This window comes from Centroberyx affinis, unplaced genomic scaffold, assembly GCF_046629955.1.
Source record: "Centroberyx affinis isolate AG114_WGS23_722 - 3 ecotype Tasmania unplaced genomic scaffold, CSIRO-AGI_Caff_v1 ptg007420l_1, whole genome shotgun sequence".
Taxonomy (NCBI): Eukaryota; Metazoa; Chordata; class Actinopteri; order Beryciformes; family Berycidae; genus Centroberyx; species Centroberyx affinis.
Genome location: NW_027283743.1, coordinates 2,501 through 23,827, shown reverse-complemented (window position 1 = coordinate 23,827; position 21,327 = coordinate 2,501). Strand labels below are relative to the sequence as shown.

The 21,327-nt window shown below is 41.7% G+C and overlaps 1 protein-coding gene across 1 annotated transcript in view; it reads left to right on the top strand.

The window, feature by feature from the left end:
- Window positions 1-2,565: 2,565 nt before the first annotated feature.
- Window positions 2,566-21,327, top strand: part of LOC139639573 (retinoblastoma-like protein 1) — a gene marked incomplete at its 3' end in the record, with an annotated part of 21,257 nt that continues 2,495 nt past the window's right edge. The window contains exons 1-17 of the mRNA XM_071513697.1: window positions 2,566-2,833; window positions 4,603-4,736; window positions 6,445-6,648; window positions 7,152-7,216; window positions 8,856-8,984; window positions 10,210-10,373; window positions 11,633-11,697; window positions 11,931-12,102; window positions 12,227-12,393; window positions 13,123-13,235; window positions 14,341-14,444; window positions 15,319-15,456; window positions 15,821-15,985; window positions 16,701-16,869; window positions 17,888-18,124; window positions 19,211-19,398; window positions 20,751-20,927. Of these exons, the coding sequence (XP_071369798.1) occupies window positions 2,672-2,833; window positions 4,603-4,736; window positions 6,445-6,648; window positions 7,152-7,216; window positions 8,856-8,984; window positions 10,210-10,373; window positions 11,633-11,697; window positions 11,931-12,102; window positions 12,227-12,393; window positions 13,123-13,235; window positions 14,341-14,444; window positions 15,319-15,456; window positions 15,821-15,985; window positions 16,701-16,869; window positions 17,888-18,124; window positions 19,211-19,398; window positions 20,751-20,927 (2,553 nt within the window). The remainder of the gene's footprint in view (window positions 2,834-4,602; window positions 4,737-6,444; window positions 6,649-7,151; window positions 7,217-8,855; window positions 8,985-10,209; window positions 10,374-11,632; window positions 11,698-11,930; window positions 12,103-12,226; window positions 12,394-13,122; window positions 13,236-14,340; window positions 14,445-15,318; window positions 15,457-15,820; window positions 15,986-16,700; window positions 16,870-17,887; window positions 18,125-19,210; window positions 19,399-20,750; window positions 20,928-21,327) is intronic.

Genomic DNA, 21,327 nt, shown 5'->3' with positions numbered 1-21,327 from the left:
CTTGGTTAGTGAGACCGTCCCGTAACCAGAAGGTCTTAGGTTCAATTCCAGCAACATCTGTGTGTCTTGTTGAAGTTCCCTTGAGCAAGGTGCTGAATCCCCACCTGCTGGCTCACTGTAATCAGCTAAATCCCTAAAACCTAAACTCTTTCTCTCCGTGTCTCTCAGGCTGAACTCCCACCTGGAGGACGGAGATCTGTTCCCTCACCAGCGCTTCGACTCCCACCTGAAGACGTGGCGCCGTGGCAACCGTTGCCAGCGATACATGGCTCACCTGGGGGGGCTGGTGAGGGGGGGAGGGAGGATGGAGGGACGGGATGAAGGGGGACAGGGGAGGGGGAGGGAAAGAAAGGCGGGAGCAGGAGAGGGAGGACGGAGGATGGGGGTTGAGGAGAGGAGGGAGGAGGAGGAGAGGAGGGAGAGATGACAAGGGGGGAGACTCCGGGAGTGTTGGGGGGAGGAGGGGGGAGATGACGGAGGAGGAGGAGGAGGTGGGGAGCAAAGGGAGAAAGAGAGAGGGAGAAAAAGAGAAGGATTATTACAGTGTTGGAACCCAGCACTCAGGAAGGAGAGGAGGAGAGCAGCCAGGGGAGAGATAGAGAGATGATTGACAGGAGAAGAAGGAGTGAGGGAGGAGAAATAAAAGATAAAGGACACTCAGGGGGAGAGGTGGAGGGTGAGAGAGATCGAGGGTCTTTCTTTCTCATAACTGTGTCCTCCTACTGTCTATATGAAGCTACAACCAACAGTCAGTACTGTATATTTGATTATTTACACATTCTCATGTGCAGTGGTGGAAAGTAACTAAATACATTTACTCAAGAACTGTACTTAAGTACAATTTTGAGGTACTTGTACTTTACTTGAGTATTTCCATTTTATGCTACTTTGTACTTATACTCCACTACATTTTAGAGGGAAATAGTTACTTTTCAGATCAATATTTTATATTTAAAACATTTGATCATCTTTATAAAATAACTATAAAATAGCATTGTTATAGATTAGACTACCCAAAAGTAAAGCTAAATTGTTAAGATTAGCTTCACGTTGACAACTTTAAAATGCTGCTTACATGTACATGTATGTCAATAAATCAGTATTAATATTCCAATAATTTATGAAAAATTATAACTCTCTAAATGGGGACAGTTTGCATAATGAGTATGTTTACTTTGATACTCTAAGTACATTTTGCTGCCAATACTTATGTACTTTTACTTAAGTAAGATTTTGAATGCAGGACTTTTACTTGTAATGGAGTATCTTTACATTGTTGTATTGCTACTTTTACTTAAGGAAAAGATCTCAGTACTTCTTCCACCACTGGTCATGTGTCAGTGTTATGAATGGAGAGGAGACTCAGTTTGCAAATGACAGAGAGAAACATCAGTTTACAGGATAAACCAGACCTTTAAAACGTATTTCAAAGAGAAAAACTAAAGGGCAATGGCTCGTTATGTTTACTTTTGACAGTTGTATTCAACTCAAATGTGTATCATCAACACATTTCAATAAAGTGTATCATGAGTATGCAGTAATATGGTGTTGGTGGTTGTTTCTGCAGCCACAGGACGGCACTTTCACACTAGCTGACATGACAAGGGGAAACCAGTCTCACAGGGTCAAACAGGCAAACTGAGGGCTTATTCACCTTCATCCAAAGCAATAATTCTTTATTTATTTTCTTAAATAAAGAAAGAATGATGACTTGTCACAGCCTAACATACAAAAAAACAATTTCTAACACCTTTTTTGAATGCCATTCAAAGTCGGATGATGAAGTAAAAAAAAAAGTCAAAGAAAATATTGCTAACCGAGTTTCTGGCACACATTGTCCTATAAGGATTGAAAACATAGGCTACTACTGATAACTTTAAATTTTTATTTTGTGAAATATATTTTCAAAAAGAATAGGAAAGAATAGGTTTTTTTTTAATATATGCTATTACGTAGCCTATAAAGAGAAAATAAAAGTTGTCCATCACTCACTGCCAAAAAAGAGAGAGAAAGAGAGAGAGAATACATTATTATTATCGTTATTATTAGGCTATAACTATTATTAATATTATTGTTATTATCGTTGTTGTTGTTGTTATTATTACCTAGCCATGCAGTAGATCTATCCTGATAAATATAAAAATTGCAGATCAGCAACATACAACAATACAAAAAGTCAAAATTTAGCCAAAGTCACATTTGGAAAGAGCTGAGTAAAACATAGCATGGAAGCAAAATGAAGTAAAATCCCTCTATTAAAACACTATCCAATATCAAACTAACAGGCTCATAGGCCAAAACCTGTTTAAATCCTGACCAAACAAGACAAAGCATGGGAAATATATTATAAAACTGTAATGAGAAAGAGAAAGGGAAATATAATATAATAGGAAAATATAATATTATTGAGAGCGGTTGCTTAGTAACGGCTGGCTGGAGGCAGCACGAGGGGAGAAGGGGGTTGGGCGAGCAGAACCTGTCTTCCTGGGTTTACTCGCATCTGATTGGTCGCTGCAGAGCGGTTTTCGCGCCAACGCGCTGCATTGTGGGAATGGGTAGCGGAAGTCGGTAGGGAGGCTGATTGTTGTTTCGATCCGGACACGGGGTCTCGTGTTTATTGGATTTAACTCGGGGTTTTAAACTAGGCGAAACTGTAATTCAGTTTTTACGAATGCGGGGAGACGAGTCGCCGGATTCCGATTCGGGCAGGATGGACGAGAGTTCAGTCCGGAAGAGTCTGGAAACACTCTGCCAGGAGTTAAACATGGACGAGCAGACTGGAACAGAAGCCATGGAAAACTTCACTGCGATATGGAATACATACACACTGGAGGTAAACCGTGTCTGCTGGGGCTGCGTGCTGGTTAGCCGTCCAGCTGACCATACCGGTTATACATTTACTATTATCTTCCTTCCATTTAGATGCATCCATCTTATTGTAAACTCGAGCTCAAAACTTCAGTGCGACGTGGAGCATATAAACACTAATGGAGGTAACATAAACTTTTACATTAACGCTAACTGTTACCTCCCAGCTTCCCAACTTAATGGTCTTCTCAGCGAGTACTGAGCCGTACACCAGGTTCAAACACCGTGTAAACCAGACGCCGATTTGGTATTTGTGGTTAATTGACATGTCATGACATGACAGTCTGCTTGTCTGCACTTCCTCCTGTAAGTTATTTGCCCAATCCTTGGCCAGTGATTACACAACCACCACACCCAGGTGATGGGATCAAGTTGACTTAACAGCCATGACGTTTATCATTAATTTGCCCCCATGGTGGCAGATAGGGTGGGACAATAACACCGGCCACATGCTCTTTAATTTGCACTGGCTTAGCTTGTCCACACAAACAGCCGCTTTGATCCTGTTCTGTTCTACAAATTGATATTTGCCTGAAATTAGAGATAAAGTAGTAGATAGTGACTATGGCAGCTGGATGGAAAACTATGTTTATGCCCTGCTATGAGCTAGGGCTGGGCGATATGGACCAAAAATCATATCTCTGTGTTTTTAGGCCGAATGACGATACAATATATATATCTCGGTATTTTCTACGAAGTGGGCTAAATGTTCAGTTGTAAGTAGGGCTGGGCGATATGGACAAAATCAAATATCACAATATTTTTGACGACCAAATACCTCGATATTGATATTGCGACAATATTGTAGGGATGACTATTGGTGCTTTCACAAAATATTTACACAATGAGGTTTTTGATAAATAATCATCAGTAATGTGGATATAATGACTAAGTGGGTAAAGGCGAATAATAGAACAGCTAGAACAGTCTGGTAAGTTCAGAAAATGACATCACTTTACTGTTATGCAGCCTTTAAAACCAGGAAAAGACAACACTTATGCCATATCACGATATTACAATATCCAAAATCTAAGACGATATCTAGTCTCATATCACGATATCGATATAATATCAATATATTGCCCAGCCCTACTATGAGATATTTTGCTTCAGTAACCATGCCAACTAATTTTTAATTATTCCAACATCTGGCCCACTGCTTTGTCTATTCTCTGTTTGTAGCTTTGTTAGAGGTCTCTGTTATTGTTCTTATTTATAATCATATTTTAAAGGGTTGCAAATCAACACCAGCTGTCAGCCAAATGCTGGAAAATCAAGACCGTGGCAGGTCCTAGTCTATTCTAAAGATCAAATTAAATAAAACCTACCAATTGAGACTCATAAAATGAATTTTGGGATGTAACAGCCACTGCGGCCAACCAGAAGAAAACAGTTCTTTTCCTACAGTTGTAACTGTGTTTTCTATTCCAGATCGGTTGTTAATGTAGTATTTTTTAATGTTGTTGTCTGTAACTGTAGATTTTGCTGCCGTTGTCTACAACTGTTCACCTTCCTGTTGATGTTCATAACTTTGTCTTTGTGTGTGTTTTTGAAGATGTTGTTGCTGTCAACATCATCCCCACTTGTGTTTATTCCTCTGGGTTTCTGTTATCTGTTTGTTTTTCTGTTCCAAAGTGTATGCAGCCTGGGGGAAGGGATCTACTCCCACCAGTTAAATTCACAATCCTGTTATTATCTTGGCATGATAATGACAATGTTATTGTGTCTCTCCAGGGTGAGGTGGTCCACTGGCTGGCCTGCTCGCTGTATGCAGCCTGTAGGAAGGGATCGACTCCCACAGTGGGTAAAGGGCTGATGGAGGGAAACTGTGTCTCTCTCACCAGGATCCTTCGCACCGCCAAACTCAGGTCAGTAGCTGTCAGCTCAGAGAAACTTTACTGTCCCATAAGGGGAATTCTTATTTGCACTTTGCAGACTGTAAGACGCATAACGAATCACAACACATCCCATATAAACAAGCATGACTTGATCAGACCAGACAGGGAGTCGGTAGCTTGTTATGTAATTGTAAGTGAGCGATGTTTGAGATAAGACTCTCGAAAACATTAGAAAAATTGTCATTAAATAACAAACTACATTCAAAGTACAATATCAAAATAGTTTAATAGCAAAACAATCTGCTTTAAGAAGTAGGAAGTCATTCATGAGTGTAAAATACAGCACAAGAAGTTCTTTCACGGGCCTAAAATGCTGCATAATTTGATGTGTGTGTGTGTGTTGTTTTGTCCGTTCCTGCTGTGCAGTATCACATAGTTGCTGTGGTGCTGTCAGGTGAGGCGACCATTTCCCTAAATCAGATTCACGGTGTTTCTCCAAACTGTCACTGTGGCAACTCGGTGGACTGTTGATATATTGTCTGTATTCCACCATGAGGATGAATGCACTCTTCCTGCCTCCCCACATTTCTTTTTTGAATCATCTAAATTGTATCACTCCACACCCCTTTCTCTCCTCTTCTTCTGTGAGGCTAGATCAGACTCAACTGACATGTGCAATAGATTTTAAGCTGTGTTTGGGAATTTGCAGCAGCCTTAAAAAAATATCTGCAAACCTTTTGCTTTTTAACTCGAATCCAAAGAAGAGACTCACAAATGTGCTGAATAGTTTTGGAATATAGTTATGTTGGCAAAACATGTGACAACTATATTTTTGCTCTTATAATTTTGCAGTTGAACACAGTTTTTTTTTTTAAATACAGCTACAACTTGGTAATTACAACTTCTCTCGAGTCTGATTTACCTTCATACACTTCATACACTCGGACCAGTAAACTATGCAAAAACCTTCTCCCACTCTGGAAAAAGTGACTGGTGAACCTTAATAAGTCTTAAAATAAACGATCTCAATTGAAGCCGTTAACGGGATTAAAAAGCCTTAAATCTAGTTATTAGAGGTTGTATTTTTTCACCATGCATTGACAGGTTTATTTGCGCTGCATTTCCACACAGAATACTGTAGAACAGCGTTAGTAGTCCAACATACATCCTATCTGCTTTACTGAACACAATTGTGTATTGTGTTCCTAAATAATTAATTACACTTGTCCTTTTTCTTCTACTGCCCATTCATATTTTCAGAACTTTCATTCCCATATAATCAATGGGAAACAGGCTGGTTTCGTCAGCTTTGTTTCTTTGTTTTGGTTTTTAAATTGGTCTTAAATTCAATTCCCAAGCAGCATTAAAAATGATTTTTAAGTCTTAAATTTGGCTTTCTGAACCCTGCTGTTAGCCTGTTTTTTTTCCAGTGCAAAGAACATGCTCTTGTGTGTTCTTGACAACACCGAGAAGAGCTTACTATGCATTTTGTGCTCAGAGTGCCGACGCTAGAAGATGAAAGTATTTAAGACAAAGAGAGCTGCGCTACAAACAGGTTTGTAATAATTGCTTTGGAAGAAGAACCACGGCGACTCCAAGCATTTGTTTAGTGATACTAACTAAAAACGAGGAGCCTGATGGACACATGGGCTTGAGACTGGAAATTCATGTGTCAAGATTTTCCATTAAAATCCCCACGCTCCTTGTCACCCCCCCCGACCCCCCCGCCCCTCTCCAGTCTGATCCAGTTCTTCTCCAAGATGAGGAAGTGGGCCGACATGTCCAACCTCTGCCAGGACTTCAGGCTGCGCATGGAGCGGCTGGAGCGCAACTTCGAGGTTTCCACGGTGATATTCCGCAAGTTCGAGCCCATCTTCATGGACATGTTCCAGAACCCGCAGGGGGTGGAGCCGCCGCGGCAGCCCCGCAGCAGGAAGCACAGGCAGGAGACACACACACACACACACACACACGCATTCACTCCCTCCTCCCTTCATTCTTTATCCCTTCATTCATTTATTCATTCATACGTTACTTCATTCATTCTTTCCCCCCTTCCTTCACACACACACACACTTTGTTACCCACTCTCACACATATAACCATGTACTCACTCACTTAATTCCACTTTTCCTGTCAGTTTCTTTATTTGCTTCTCTTAATCTCTTTATATATTTGTATGGCTCCATTTTGCTCTTTCACACACTCACCACACACACACACACACACACACACACACACACAGACACATACACACCTTTACCTCTGTAACCCGGCAGCTCGAAACATAAATAACAGCAATTTCATTCTCTCTGTCTGCCACTTTCACTCAGTCATTGCCTCTCAGTTATTATCCCTCACGGACACACACACACACACACACACACTCTCTGTCTCTCACCCACCCTGAACTAACTGAGTCGTGTCTCCTCTCTCTGTCTCCAGGCGGCTGCCCTGTCACATCAGCGATGTGTTCAAGTTCTGCTGGACTCTGTTTGTCTACACCAAAGGTACCAAGAGACAAAACCACACAGATTACTGGCTAAAAATACAGAGTGAATGTTTGACAACATCAGAGTAGATGCGGGTGTGGCCGCTTGTTCTGGTCGTTCAAGTGACATGAAAGAATAATTAAGAGCTTTGAGGTAGCTTTGGGAAAGAGTGTTTATGATCAGTACTGTTGGACTCTTTGGGGCCACTTTGCATGTATTTTGTAATGGTTTTGATGGTGAGATGTAGTATCATGTGGTCTAAATCAGTGGTTCTCAACCTTTTTCATATCAAGGACCCCTAATTTAGTCCACATTAGTGCCACGGACCCCCATTTGATCCCTCGGACCCAAATCTGAGAATATTTTTATTGTTAGATATAATTTTGTCCAGAACTCCATGACTGTCTGTATTATAAGGAGAGAGATAACAGTGAAACTATGATCAAAACAGTCTCCTACATTCATTAATTGTTCTTGTAAATGAAATAATGAAGTTTAACGATTCATCAATTTGCTGGGGACCCCCTGGGATGCCCTCAAGGACCCCTGGTGGTCCCCGAACCCCACGTTGAGAACCACTGGTCTAAATGCTGCTTAAAAGGCTTTTCCACTCTCCCCAGGGAAAAATGTCCAGGGGAAATACTGGTCTGTGTATTTAAAACTATTCATTTCCACAGTTGGCAGGGCTGAACATTCCCATGCTGCTATGGTTAGCTATTTAGAAAACCTCTGTCCCTCTTCATGAAGATTATCAGCTGTTGTTGTGCGCTGGAAACTCAGCACTGGAAATTAATTTTATTGTCCACCAACCACAGTTGTTGGTCTGTCTAAAAACTGCACTTTTTCATTGGCTTCCTGTATTAGTTTATTATTATTTCTTTTCCCATCATAATCATCTGTTTGGACATTCTCCAGTTTCCCAGTAGTGTGTATTCTGGTTCTTTTCCTGATAAATCTAAAAAGTCTCCAGCCACTTTCAATGTTTTACCAGCCAATCAGTATTTTTAGAATAGAGAAGATCCTTCAAAACATGGTTAGTTCCAACCAAAGTGCCTGGTAGAGTAGACTAGTAGTAACTTACAACTAGAGCTGTAACGATTAATCGATTAGTTGTCAACTATTAAATTCATCGCCAACTATTTTAATAATCGATTAATCGGTTTGAGTAATTTTTTAAAGAAAAATAAGTCAAAATTCTCTGATTCCAGCTTCTTAAATGTGAATATTTTCTGGTTTCTTTACTCCTCTATGACAGTAAACTGAATATCTTTGGGTTGTGGACAAAACAAGACATTTGAGGACGTCATCTTGGGCTTTGGGAAACACTGATCCACATTTTTCACCATTTTCTGACATTTTATAGACCAAAAAACTAATTGATTAATCGATTCAGAAAATAATCGACGATGAAAATAATCGTTAGTTGCAGCCCTACTTACAACCAAAATGTACCTGCTTTTGACTGGTGTCGTTTTCCTACACTGGCTAAAATGGTGGCCAAAAATATATACGTGTACCAAGTTTTACGCCGGTGTGACTTTTTGTGACTGCTTTTATGTTATGTATGTTTTATGTTATTCCAGTGTTATGCCAGTGTGTGTACCCCTAATAATAATATAATATGTGACATGGTGAACTGTGTGTGTGTATTCTCTAGGTAACTTCCGTATGATCGGTGATGACCTGGTGAACTCGTACCACCTGCTGCTCTGCTGTCTGGACCTGGTGTTTGGCAACGCCCTGCTCTGCGCCAACAGGAAGGACCTCATCAACCCAACGTTCAGAGGTACGGCTCTGGGTGGGAGTGTGTGTGTGTGTCAGAAGAGAGAAAGTGTGTCAGAGAGTGTCAAAGAGAGAGAATGTGTGTGAGAGTGTCAGAGAGGGTGTTAGAGAGAAAGTGTGTCAGAGAGAGAGAGAATGTCAGAGAGAAAGTGTTTGAGAGTGTCAGAGAGAGAAAGTGTGTGAGTGTGTCAGAGAGATAGTGTGTGATTGTGTCAGAGAGATAAAGTGTGTGAGTGTCAGAGAGGAAAAAGTGTGTGAGAGTGTCAGAGAGAATGTGTGTCAGAGCAGAGAGATAGTGTGTGAGAGTGTCGGAGAGAGAAAGTGTGTGAGAAGAGAGAGACAGTGTCAGAGGAGAGAGAAAGTGTGTCAGAGTGTGTGTGTTAGAGGAGAGAGAGTGTCAGAGAGAGAAAGTGTGTGAGAGTGTCAGAGAGAGAAAGTGTGTGTGTGAGAAGAGAGAGAGTGTCAGAGGAGAGAGAAAGTGTGTGTGAGAAGAGAGAGACAGTGTCAGAGGAGAGAGAAAGTGTGTCAGAGTGTGTGTGTTAGAGGAGAGAGAGTGTCAGAGAGAGAAAAAGTGTGTGTGAGAAGAGAGAGACAGTGTCAGAGGAGAGAGAAAGTGTGTCAGAGTGTGTGTGTTAGAGGAGAGAGAGTGTCAGAGAGAGAAAAAGTGTGTGTGAGAAGAGAGAGACAGTGTCAGAGGAGAGAGAAAGTGTGTCAGAGTGTGTGTGTTAGAGGAGAGAGAGTGTCAGAGAGAGAAAGTGTGAGTGTCAGAGAGAGAAAAAGTGTGTGTGAGAAGAGAGAGACAGTGTCAGAGGAGAGAGAAAGTGTGTCAGAGTGTGTGTGTTAGAGGAGAGAGAGTGTCAGAGAGAGAAAGTGTGTGAGAGTGTCAGAGAGAGAGTGTGTGTGTGAGAGGAGAGAGAGTGTCAGAGGAGAGAGAAAGTGTGTCAGAGTGTGTGTGTTAGAGGAGAGAGAGTCAGAGAGAGAAAGTGTGTGAGAGTGTCAGAGAGAGAGTGTGTGTGTGAGAAGAGAGAGAGTGTCAGAGGAGAGAGAAAGTGTGTCAGAGTGTGTGTGTTAGAGGAGAGAGAGTGTCAGAGAGAGAGAGTCTGTGAGAGAGAGAGTGAGACTTGAATTCCTCCCTTTGTGCATGTGTACACATAAGTCTATTTGTCTACTGGCGTATGCGCTTACTTACTGATGTGTGTGTGTGTGTGTGTGTGTGTGTGTGTGTGTAGGCCTGCCTGCAGCCTACCGTACAGACAGCCCCGTCTCCCCGGACGACCCTCCTCCCTGTGTGTTGGACAGACTGTGTGAGCTGCATGACGGGCTGGTGGTGGAGGCCAAGGGCATCAAACAACACTACTTCAGACCCTACATACAGAGACTGTTCCAGAAGCAGGTACACACACACACACACACACACACACACACACACACACACACACACACACCTTCACTCCCTTCTCCCTTCATTTCTTACTCCCTCCAATCATTTATTAATGCATGCTTTCCTTCATTCTCACTCCAGTGGTTCCCAAAATTTTTCTGTCAGGCCCCCCTTTAATGATATAGGAACATTTTCAGCCCCCCCCCCCCTTCTCTCAAACTAAATTAGTGTGCCAGAAAAAAACAAATCCTACATCAAACAATGATCCCCACACCCCCCAGTTTGGGAACCTCTGCCATACTCCATTCACTATTTTATTAATTCACTCACTCTTTCCTTCATTCCTTCCTTCCTTACTTCACTTTTCCCTTCACTCATTCATTTAGCCCTCATTCTTTCCTTCCTTTCCTCCTTCCTTCCTTTCTTGCTTCCTTCCTTGTTTGGTTCATTCCTCTGTTCCCTCATTTCTTCTTTCCTTCCTTCATTCTTTCATTCCTTCCCTCCTCCCTTCATTCACTAATTTATTCATTCAGTTCATTCTCACTCTTTCCTTCATTCTTCCCTTCATTTACTTCTCCCTTCACTCATTCATTTTTCCCCTCATTCTTTCCCTCCTTTGTTCCTTTGTTTGATTCATTCTTTCATTCCTCTGTTCCCTCATTTCTTCTTTCCTTCCTTCATTTGTTCCTTCCCTCGTCCCTTCATTCCCCACTTCTTTCCTTTCTTCATTCGTTCATTCCCTCCTCCCTTCATTCACTCACTCACTCACTCTTTCCTTCATTCCTCCTACTTCTCCCATCACTCATTAATTTATTACTCATTCTCTCCTTCCTTTCTTCCTTCCTTCCTTGTTTGGTTCATTCCTCTGTTCCCTCTTCTTCCCTTCATCCCTCTCTTCATGATGGTTTGGTGGTGGAGCTTAAATGCAACAAACATCACTGCTTTGAATCTTACATACAGAAACTTTCAAATATAGATAGATACACACTTCTTCCTTCCTCCCCTCCTTTCTTCCTTCCTTCTGTCCTTCTTTCTGTCTTTCCTTCATGATGGATTGATGGTGGACCCAAAACCACCAACCAGCACTGCTTAAAATCTTACATCCAGAAACTTTCAAATATTAACACAGACACAAAGCTTTATATAGTGTTTCCTGGGTTTTTAGGTCTTTTTTTTTATTTTATTCCATCATATCCAGATTTTTCTTGTTTCTTGTTGTTTTGTAACCCTGTTTCCAGCCCTGTTTGACCTCTTTTCTTTTGTCCAATCAGATTCTGAGAGGCAACGAGGAGCTGTTGACAGAACTGTTGGATCCTCAGAACTTCATCGATAACAAGTAAGCCTGCCAGGGATCAGAGGTCAGAGGTCAAGGGGAATTTGATTCCTCCCAAACCCCATCCTGCTCTCTTCCTCTATCTCTTCCTCTGTTTCTCTCTTCTCCTCCCTTTTCCCCTCTTCTTCCTCTAGTCTGGAAGCAGTGCCCACAGATGTCGCAGTGTTTAAGACCTGTGTGTGTGTGTGTGTGTGTGTGTGTGTGTGTGTGTGTGTGTGTGTGTGTGTCCTCTACAGTAAAGCCATAAACAGGGAGTATGAGGAGTACGTGTTAACGGTGGGGGATTTTGACGAGCGAGTGTTTCTGGGAGCCGACGCAGACGAGGAGATCGGAACGCCGAGGAAGATCGTTCAGGAACCTTCCACCGGCCAGACGGCTCAGAACCACCTGCAGCAACACGTAGAGAAGGTACACACACACACACACACACAGGACCACCTGCAACAACACGTAGAGAAGGTACACACCTGCATCTCTAATGTGTCTGTCTGTCTCTCCCTGTATGTCTCTCTCTCTCTCTCTCTCTCTCCAGTCTGGTTCTCTAGCTCCCTCCACCCCTCTGACCGGGCGTGTCTACCTGAAGGAGAAAGACCTGCTCGTCACACCCGTCTCCTCGGCAACGCAGAGCGTCAGCCGGCTGCAGAGCATGGTGGCCGGCCTGAAGAACGCGCCCAGCGAGCACCTGATGCAGATCTTCAAGTCAGGACTCCCTCTGTCTTTCTGCTTTCATCTCAGCTTCTCTCTTTGTCTCTGTCTGTTTCTTGCAGTCAAGCAGCACAGAGTAGATTAGACTACAGTAGAGCAGAACAGAGTAGAGGAAAACATTTTTTACCCAGGGTAGGTTTTCCAGCAACACCCACCTCCACATCTCTCATATAGTTTCGAAATCTCATATAGTTAAAAAAAAAAAGACTAATACACATGCATATAGACACAAACACCAAAGGTCCCCAAAAATGGCAAAAACAATTAAATGCAGTGTTAAACGGCAACAATAAACAGCATTACACATTTACAGTTTTCAATAGATTCTGTTTGCTGAGATTTTACAATTATAGTAGAGTCGAACAGAGTAGATTAGACAACAGTAGATTGGAACACAATTAGATTCACGCAGAAAAAGAGTAGAATTGTCCACTATAGAATAGAATAGAGAAAAAATACAGTAGAGTAGAACTAGATATAGTCATCACAATTATTAGCTTTGTTGATTTGAGGAGAAAATGCAATGCATGCAAGATGCAATTTTGACTCTTTTCAATTATATGTATACTAAGTAAAGTCAAATGGTTCACTATTGCTGATATTTTAATTTTTTTACGATTAATAATTATGGAAACTAAAATCACAATGTATAAATATACATGATTAATACATAATACACACACATCCTCCCTCCTAACTGTGTGTCCTGTTCTCTTATTACAGGTCCTGTTCCAAAGATCCCACAGAGCTGATCCTGACCAGAGTCAAGACTCTGGGACAAACCTTCAAAGAACATTACACCAACGACTCAGACGACACACCTGGCTCTCATATAGGTACAACACACACACACACACACACACACACAGTTTCACACTTAATGGAAAAACAGCTATTGGTGATGTACTTTGCATTTCTGGGCCCATTTTGTAGATTGGCGGTATATTTTTCTTATTCTTTCGGATAACTGGCCAAATGTAGACGACCTGGCATCACATCAAGATATTTCCAGCAGCTGCGATGGAGTTTGATATCAGAAGGTTTTTCAGCGATCTAAAACATCAGCGGTAAACGTCAGGTTTTGGTGTCAGTCCCTCAGAATCAAAGAGCGAGGGCTTCTTTCTAGAGCCGCCATTTTGCACCGAGAGACGTTCAACAATCACACAGGGAGGAATCCATCGTAGAAGAGGAGAGAGAGACTTTCTCCACTGACAGTAGTCTCAGTAGCTCAAGGCTCAAACAGGCTACTGAAAACAGTAACCTGTTATGAGTAATGGGTGCGGCTGCGATCATAGACACACCCCAACTTTCACAAACTAGTTGGCTAGCCTGCTGTTTTTGTATGCCCGTATGCCCAGCTTTGTTTGAAGGCAACAAACTAACGCTCGTTCTCTGGGGGTTGTTGAAAGTCATTTTGGGAAATGTATGAAATCACTAACTGGAGTAGAAGTAGACTGAGGGAAAGTTGATTCACCTAAAAAGTAAATTACAACACTTCCAACCAAGGGTCTTTGACAGAGAACCACACGAAGCTGGTTGAGATCCTCTGCTGATCTGCAGTATTTGTCAGTCGATCGTTTATTCTAAACTTTTCACAGAATGACTTTGTGAAGATGGCTGACCTCCTATACAGGGGGTCCCTAAGTAAAATAAGGAGTATTGTCAGTTAATTTACTAAACAGTAAACCAGCGAGAGAAGAGAATATGAGAATCCGATCAGAGGTTTCACTCTTCCCACTGTTGTCTCCCCTCCTGCATTATAGAGTCTCTATTAAATCATATGTAAGAATACAAATCGCCTCAGGCTGGGGGTCTCTGGGACAAACTCTTTCCAAACAGAGCTCTGGTAGCTCAACACATATCTGTTTTGGGGTCCTTGACATGAAAACATAATGGGAACCCCTGTACTGTATGATTTTATCTGTCTGTCTTTTGTTCCAGACTTTGCAGAGAACCGCCTGAAGCTGGCTGAGATCCTCTACTACAAGATCCTGGAGAACGTCATGGTTCAGGAGACCAAACGGCTGCACGGCAAGGACATGACTGTAAGTTGGTGTGTGTGTGTGTGTGTGTGTGTGTGTGTGTGTGTGTGTGTGATAGTCAGAAATTAACGGAATGGAAGTGAATTATTTCATAGTTCAATAAAATTGCCCCTGAAAAGGACTAATATGCCCCTAAAAATTAGATCAAGGGTGTAAAAAAAAAAACCCTATTATTCTTTATTTATTATTTATTTATTATTTTTTACTTACCTTGCTGTGTGTGTAATTTAGTGATGGGACAAAATGCTTATCTCACGTTACGATTCCTTACGCGATATGGGGTTCACGATTCAATACAACCAAAATAAAAGTTCAATGACAACAAAGTCTGACTGTGCAGAATTTTATGCAGAAGTTTATTTCTGAGACACAAATCTTTCTAGCAGTGGCATTGCCTTGCTAGAATGTAAACAACAATTTAAAAATGTCATTACAAAGTGTAAATATTATAATTTGGATGGAGAGCTTGTGAAACTGTGATGGCCAAGCGTCTCATTTGTGATTACTACAGCAGAATAAAATGGAGCTGATATCACTATTTCATTTTTCTACTCCACGATGTGGTTTGTCACATTTTTTTTTGACACACGATATATTGAATTTCGATATATCGTCCCATCCCTAGTGGAGTTCAGATCAATTTCTTGCTTTGTCTTTCTCCCTCTCTGTCTGTCTCGCTCTTTTTTCTTTCCTTCCTTCATTGATTAGATCCAGTCTCCAGAGCAGGATATCGTCTGTTGTTTCCTGATCATGTGTTGTTCTTTCTCTCTCGTTCTGTCTCTGTTTTTCTGTCTCTCCAAGATGCTGTTGAAGCAAGGCCTCTCCCTCTGTTCCCTGAAATACTAATGTGTGTGTGTGTATGTGTGTGTGTTTCTAGGTGTTGTTAGAGCAGGATATCTTCCACTGCTCCCTGATGGCGTGCTGTCTGGAGGTGGTGTTGTTCTCCTACAGCTCCCAGAGAACCTTTCCCTGGATCATCACCGTCTTCAAACTGGCTCCTTTCTACTTCTTCAAGGTAACACACACGTTCTCTCTCTCTCTCACACACAAACACACACACACACACACACAGTCCAAAATTCTGAGTTACTACGTTATCAGTCAGTATTATAATATCATCAGTTACAAATTTACTACACCCCTTCTGAATTAATAAAACAACGCTTAATTTAATAGTGTGATGTATTTTATTAAATTAACAGATTTTATTACATTTTCAACCCATTAAGAAGAACATTTTATTACATTTTGTCAAGTTAGTACATTATCTATCAGTTGCTACAAGGCATATTCAGACAAAATGGTAAAGTAACGCTCCCCAACTATATCACAATATAACTTTATTTATTATTTGTGTGTGTGTGTGTGTGTGTGTCCAGGTGATCGAGGTGTTTATCCGCTCGGAGGAGGGCCTGTCCAGAGACATGGTGAAGCACCTGAACTCCATAGAGGAGCAGGTTCTGGAGAGCAGAGCCTGGACCGCAGACTCTGCCCTGTGGAACGCCCTGCAGGCCGCCGGGAACAAGGTCCCCACTGTGGAGGAGGTCAGGAGGGAGCAACACACACACACACACACACACACATACACACAAACATATACACACACACACACACACACACACACACACACACACACACACACACACACACACAAACAAACAGAGCATACAGACATATAATGAAACACTGTCAACATTGCCTGCAATAAGGTCCCCACTGTGGAGAGGAGGAAGGTTTGGAGGAAATACACACACACTCACACACACACACACACATACACACACACATACAAACAACACACACATCCACAAACATACAGAAACATACAGAGACACACACACATAGTGTAAAACTTTTAAATTTTGCTAACAAGAACTAGTCCCCAACTTGGAGGTTATGAGGAAATATCGCCTCTGTCTTTGTTTGTTTGTTTCTGTCTTTCCTTCTTTGTTTCTTTACTTCTTTCTCTTTCTTTCTCTTTCTTTTTGTTTCTGTCTCTCTGACTTTCTTTGTTTCTTTTTGTCTTTCTTTCCTTAATTGACGTTTTATTTGAAATTCTCACTTTCTCCCTCTTGTCACTTCCTCTGTCCATCTCTCTCTTTCACTCCAAACTCACACTGTCCTCCTTTCTCTCCACCTCCTTCTCTTCTCCCATTCTTTTTTTCCACCCACTTTATCCCCTCTTCTCTCTCACTCTCATTCTCTTTCTGTCCTCCCTCCCTTCCTTCCTCTCTCATTTCCTCTCCTCTCTCTCTCTAGGTGAATTTCTCCACCAGTCTAGACACTGGTTCTGGTCCTGGTCCTGGTTCTGGTCCTGGTTCTGGTTCTACCGCTGGGATTCCGTCCCATCTGCCCCTGGTCGCCCTCTCCCCCATCATCCACCCCCGCATCAGGGAGTTCCGGACCGGCCTGGGCAGTGCACGCAAAGGTGTGTGTGTGTGTGTGTGTGTGTGTGTGTGTGTGTGTGTGTGTGTGTGTGTGTGTGTGTGTGTGTGTGTGTGTGTGTGTGTGTGTGTGTGTGTGTGTGTATGTGTGTGGTTGGGTGGATGGTTCTCTGTGTTACTCATCAGTATGCATGCTGTGTGTGTTTGTGTGTGTTCACTGTAGCACTCTCTCCAGGTAACCACCCCTACATCAGAGAGTTCAGTGCATGCAAATTTGTGTGTGTGTGTCTGTGCATGTGTGTTACTGTCAATGTGTATATTAGGGCTGAACGGTTTTGAAAAAATATCTAATTGCGATTATTTTGACTGATATTGCAATTTGCGATATGATTTGCAATATTAGAAGGAATGATCATTTTTACATCATTATTCTCATTTTCATTGAAAAACGTATTAAAATGATTATGGTGTGATTTTTGCGGGGATCTGTACCAAACAAAGATGTTTTCTTAAGTCTGTAGAATATGATGTGTAGGCCAGGACATCTCTGCAGCACGACAATATTTACTTCAAAATGGAAAATTGCAGTAGGCCATATTGCGATTTCGATAAAATTTTGATTAATTGTTCAGCCCTAGTATTTAGTTTATTTGCACATATTTAAAAAAAAAAAAAAAAAAAAAAAAAAAAAAAACATTAAGAGAATTACCAGAGAAAGAAATGTACATGTGCAGGTGAGGTGAAAAGCCCAAGATGAGCTTATATCAAAACCTCACAGGTTATACCAATTATGTTACAATCATTAAAATTAATTTTAAGTTAAGTAGTTACAGTAATGAAAATACAATTACTGAAATGTAGTTACATAATAGTGTTTAGTAAACTGGTACAAACAAACATTAATATTATTAATGAATATTAATCATATAAATCTCCAGGTGAAATGTCTCCAGGATCGTCACGGCTGGAGATTGGTTTAAAAAACTTGCAGGTTACAAACAGACTTTTGTTGTGTGTAATATCGATCTTATTCCCTCTTCAAATCTTTTTCCCTCCTTCCAGACGTTCCTCCCTCCCCTCTGTCGGTCCACGACAGGTACAGCTCCCCCGCGGCCGGCAGCGCCAAGCGCCGGCTGTTCGGCGACGACCCGCCGGCGCCCGGCGGGAGCCCGGCTCCGGCTCCGGCCAAGAGGCTGACGTTCGGCTCGGGAGGCACGCTGAAGATCGCCGCCCCGGGGAGCCAGACCACCATCCTGACGGTCAACACCAGCAACGGACAGCTCAGCATCCCGCTGCAAGGTAAACACAAACACACACACACACATACACACACACATTTACATAACTGAACGCTTATAGAGCTGGCTGCAGTCCTTATTGCCTTTATTTACTGTCATTTTATCACCACTGTACTGCCTTGTTTGGTTTCATGCTGGTCTGTAAAGCACTTTGTAAATTGTGCTGAATAAATAAAGTTAATATTATTGATGCACAGCGAGCAGGTTATTGTTTGCTTTGCGTCTGGGTCTTGATTCTTGCGATAATGATCTGCTCCCTATTCATTATCCCACTTATTACACGGCTACTTACCGAAGACATTAATAGATACAATAGATCAGGTTTGTAATAATAATAATAATAATAGACTTTATTTGTATAGCACTTTTCATACAAGAAATGCAGCTCAAAGTGCTTTACAACAAAGAAATTGCATGCATGAAAATAGACATAGAATGAGCATAACATAAGATGGAAAATAAAACCCACTGAATAATAATATAAATAAAGTTAAGAAATGGAGTACATAGAATGCATAAAATCAAGTGCAGCAGTGCATAAGTCTGAAGCAAAGTGAAAAAAAAAAAAAAGTGTTTCAGGCCTGTATCAGGAAAGTCAGAGCTAGTTAAAGGCTAAGGTGAAGAGATAAGTTTTTACTTTTTCTTTTAAAAATATTTAGGGAGCTGGCTTCCCTGATATCTATAGGTAGTGTGTTCCATAGCTTTGGGGCGTAATTCAACATGAAGTGACTCGCCATGTGTGTACTAACCATTCCACGGGTGAAGAAACAGGAGGAAAATTTACAGAAGTTTACAGAAGAAGAGGCAGCCAATCAGGAGCCTATATGATACAGAGCCATTGTTTTTGCTTTGATTTGATTGGCTCACGGTCAGAGAGAGCTTATGGTGGTCAGCAGGGACAAAGTTTAAGAAAAGGCAAAGACTGTATATAACAGAAAGATTAAAATGTTATCATCTCAAACAGTTACCAGCCAGTGTGGCGGGTGAACTTTATTGATTTATCTACCAAAGACAAATTTTACTGGGAGCAATGGTTTTACTTTAATTTATCTTGCCTGTGTGTGTGTGTGTGTGTGAATATCTCCAGGAATGAAGAGCGATGGCGGTATAACACTGATCCAGGTTCAGCCCGGCCCATGTGACTCCTCTGGTCCAGCCACAGCCCAGCTGCTGCTGACCGCCTCCCCCAGCCGCTCCCTCCCCGTGACCTCTGACCCCCATCCAGGAACCAGCCGGCCGCGACGCACCGGATCACTGGCTCTGTTCTTCAGGAAGGTAGGGACTGGAAGAGAGAGAGAGAGAGAGGGAAACACACACACACACACACGGGATGTACTTTTTCTTTTTATCGTTTTTTTTGGATTCTCAATTCTCATTTCTGTCCTGCTGATTACCAAGACTTCTTGCAGGATGAGGACAATGGGACAAAAATTAATGGGCATGTGGGATCTGACGAGGGTTTCAATATTCACCAGCCACGAAATTAATATGACATAATCTAGTATAATGATTACTTTACATTCAAATAGCTGTGGTGGCCCCCCACACCTGGAAAATTGTAGATGTAGATAAAATGAAAAAACATTATGTAAGGGATAATGCCCGACAAGGTGTCCATTATCAGGAATTAATGCCTTTCCATTAATTCCTGATTATGGACACCTCGAAGGGCATTATCCCGCTTATACCATGGTCACTTGCCAAAGAAAAAAAAATTAAGACCATTAATTTATATTTTCATGCGTTTTGTAATCAAAATCTAAAGTTTTTCACAAGCCATAACTCAGTTTCCCTGGTAACACCTGAGGGTTTGACTAATACCTGGAACAATCATTACTGTCCCATAAGGTTCTTATGCAATGGAAACGTTGTTCACTACTCCAGTAAATAGGATGAACCTTAGATACGACTTGGCAGCAGGAGATATTTCTAGTCCGCTCAGCTCATAGAACCCTTTGGCTCAGCTATGAGCCAGAAAGCTAACGTTATGCTAGCAACATTCAAAGTCAATAACAAACAGTAAATATAATTTGACAGTATGTTTATTGCTTAGCCCAACCTGAAAAAAAAACAATGACTCTTGCAATTAGGGATGCAGTCGTATCATCAGTTTCATCTGCCTGATCTGCCTGATCTGCACATCACAGGCCTACATTGATGATTTATGCTCATGTGCCATTTGACAGTAATTGAATACAGTCTTGTTCTTAATGGGCCCAGGCTCCCAGTCTTTCCTGTCTCTCTAAACTTTTATCTGTCTAATAAAGTGCCAAAAAAATATCTTTAAGATATGAATTAAAAAGCCCAAAACTGTCTGTATTTTATGATATAAATATCCTAATAAGAGACTTTTTTTTTTGACTGCAACATCTACCAGAACTGATCCTGAATTTGGCCCAACATTACCTTCACCCTACACATGAACATGAAACACTGTAGTATAATGCTATTAAAAGTGTCATGCTTTACCCATGAAGCAACACAGGGAATGGGACCCCCAACCCTGGCAGTTTTAGTGCCTTGATTTGCCCTTTGAGCTACTGGACCCGCTAATTCTGATTTTTACAAGTAAAGAGTATTTCCAGATGATCAGTCAGTCAGTCATCAGACCATCTCTCTGTCTGCAGGTCTACCACCTGGCCAGCGTGCGGCTGAGGGACTTGTGTGTGAAGCTGGACATCTCGTCGGAGCTCCGAGGGAAAATCTGGACCTGTTTTGAACATTCTCTGGTCCACTGCACCGACCTGATGCGGGACAGGCACCTGGACCAGCTCCTGCTGTGTAGCATTTACATTATATCCAAGGTAAGGAGGCACACATACGGCCCCCCGAGGGCTTCTCCATTAATTAGGAAAATGGTGATATTGCACTATTGACTGCTGCAGCTTCAAAACTGCAAGAGGCTGCAGTGTTTTCTCAGACGGAAAAGTGTTTCAGACTGCTTAACAAGGTGTTTAATTTCTAAATCTCAAGAGCTTGCAGTTTCTCCTCAGAGGGAAAAGAGTTTCAGGCAACTTCCCAAAACGGCGCTCTTGTGCTGAGCAGAATACCTGACTGTCTAATTAAATGCCATTCCCGAGGAAATCTGTCATTTTATTCAACAAATCCTTAGCATTAGCATCTAATTTTTTTCTCCTCCACACATTTTCTTAAGCATTGAAAAAGAAATGATGTCGATAAAGCTGTGTACACATGTATCACAAT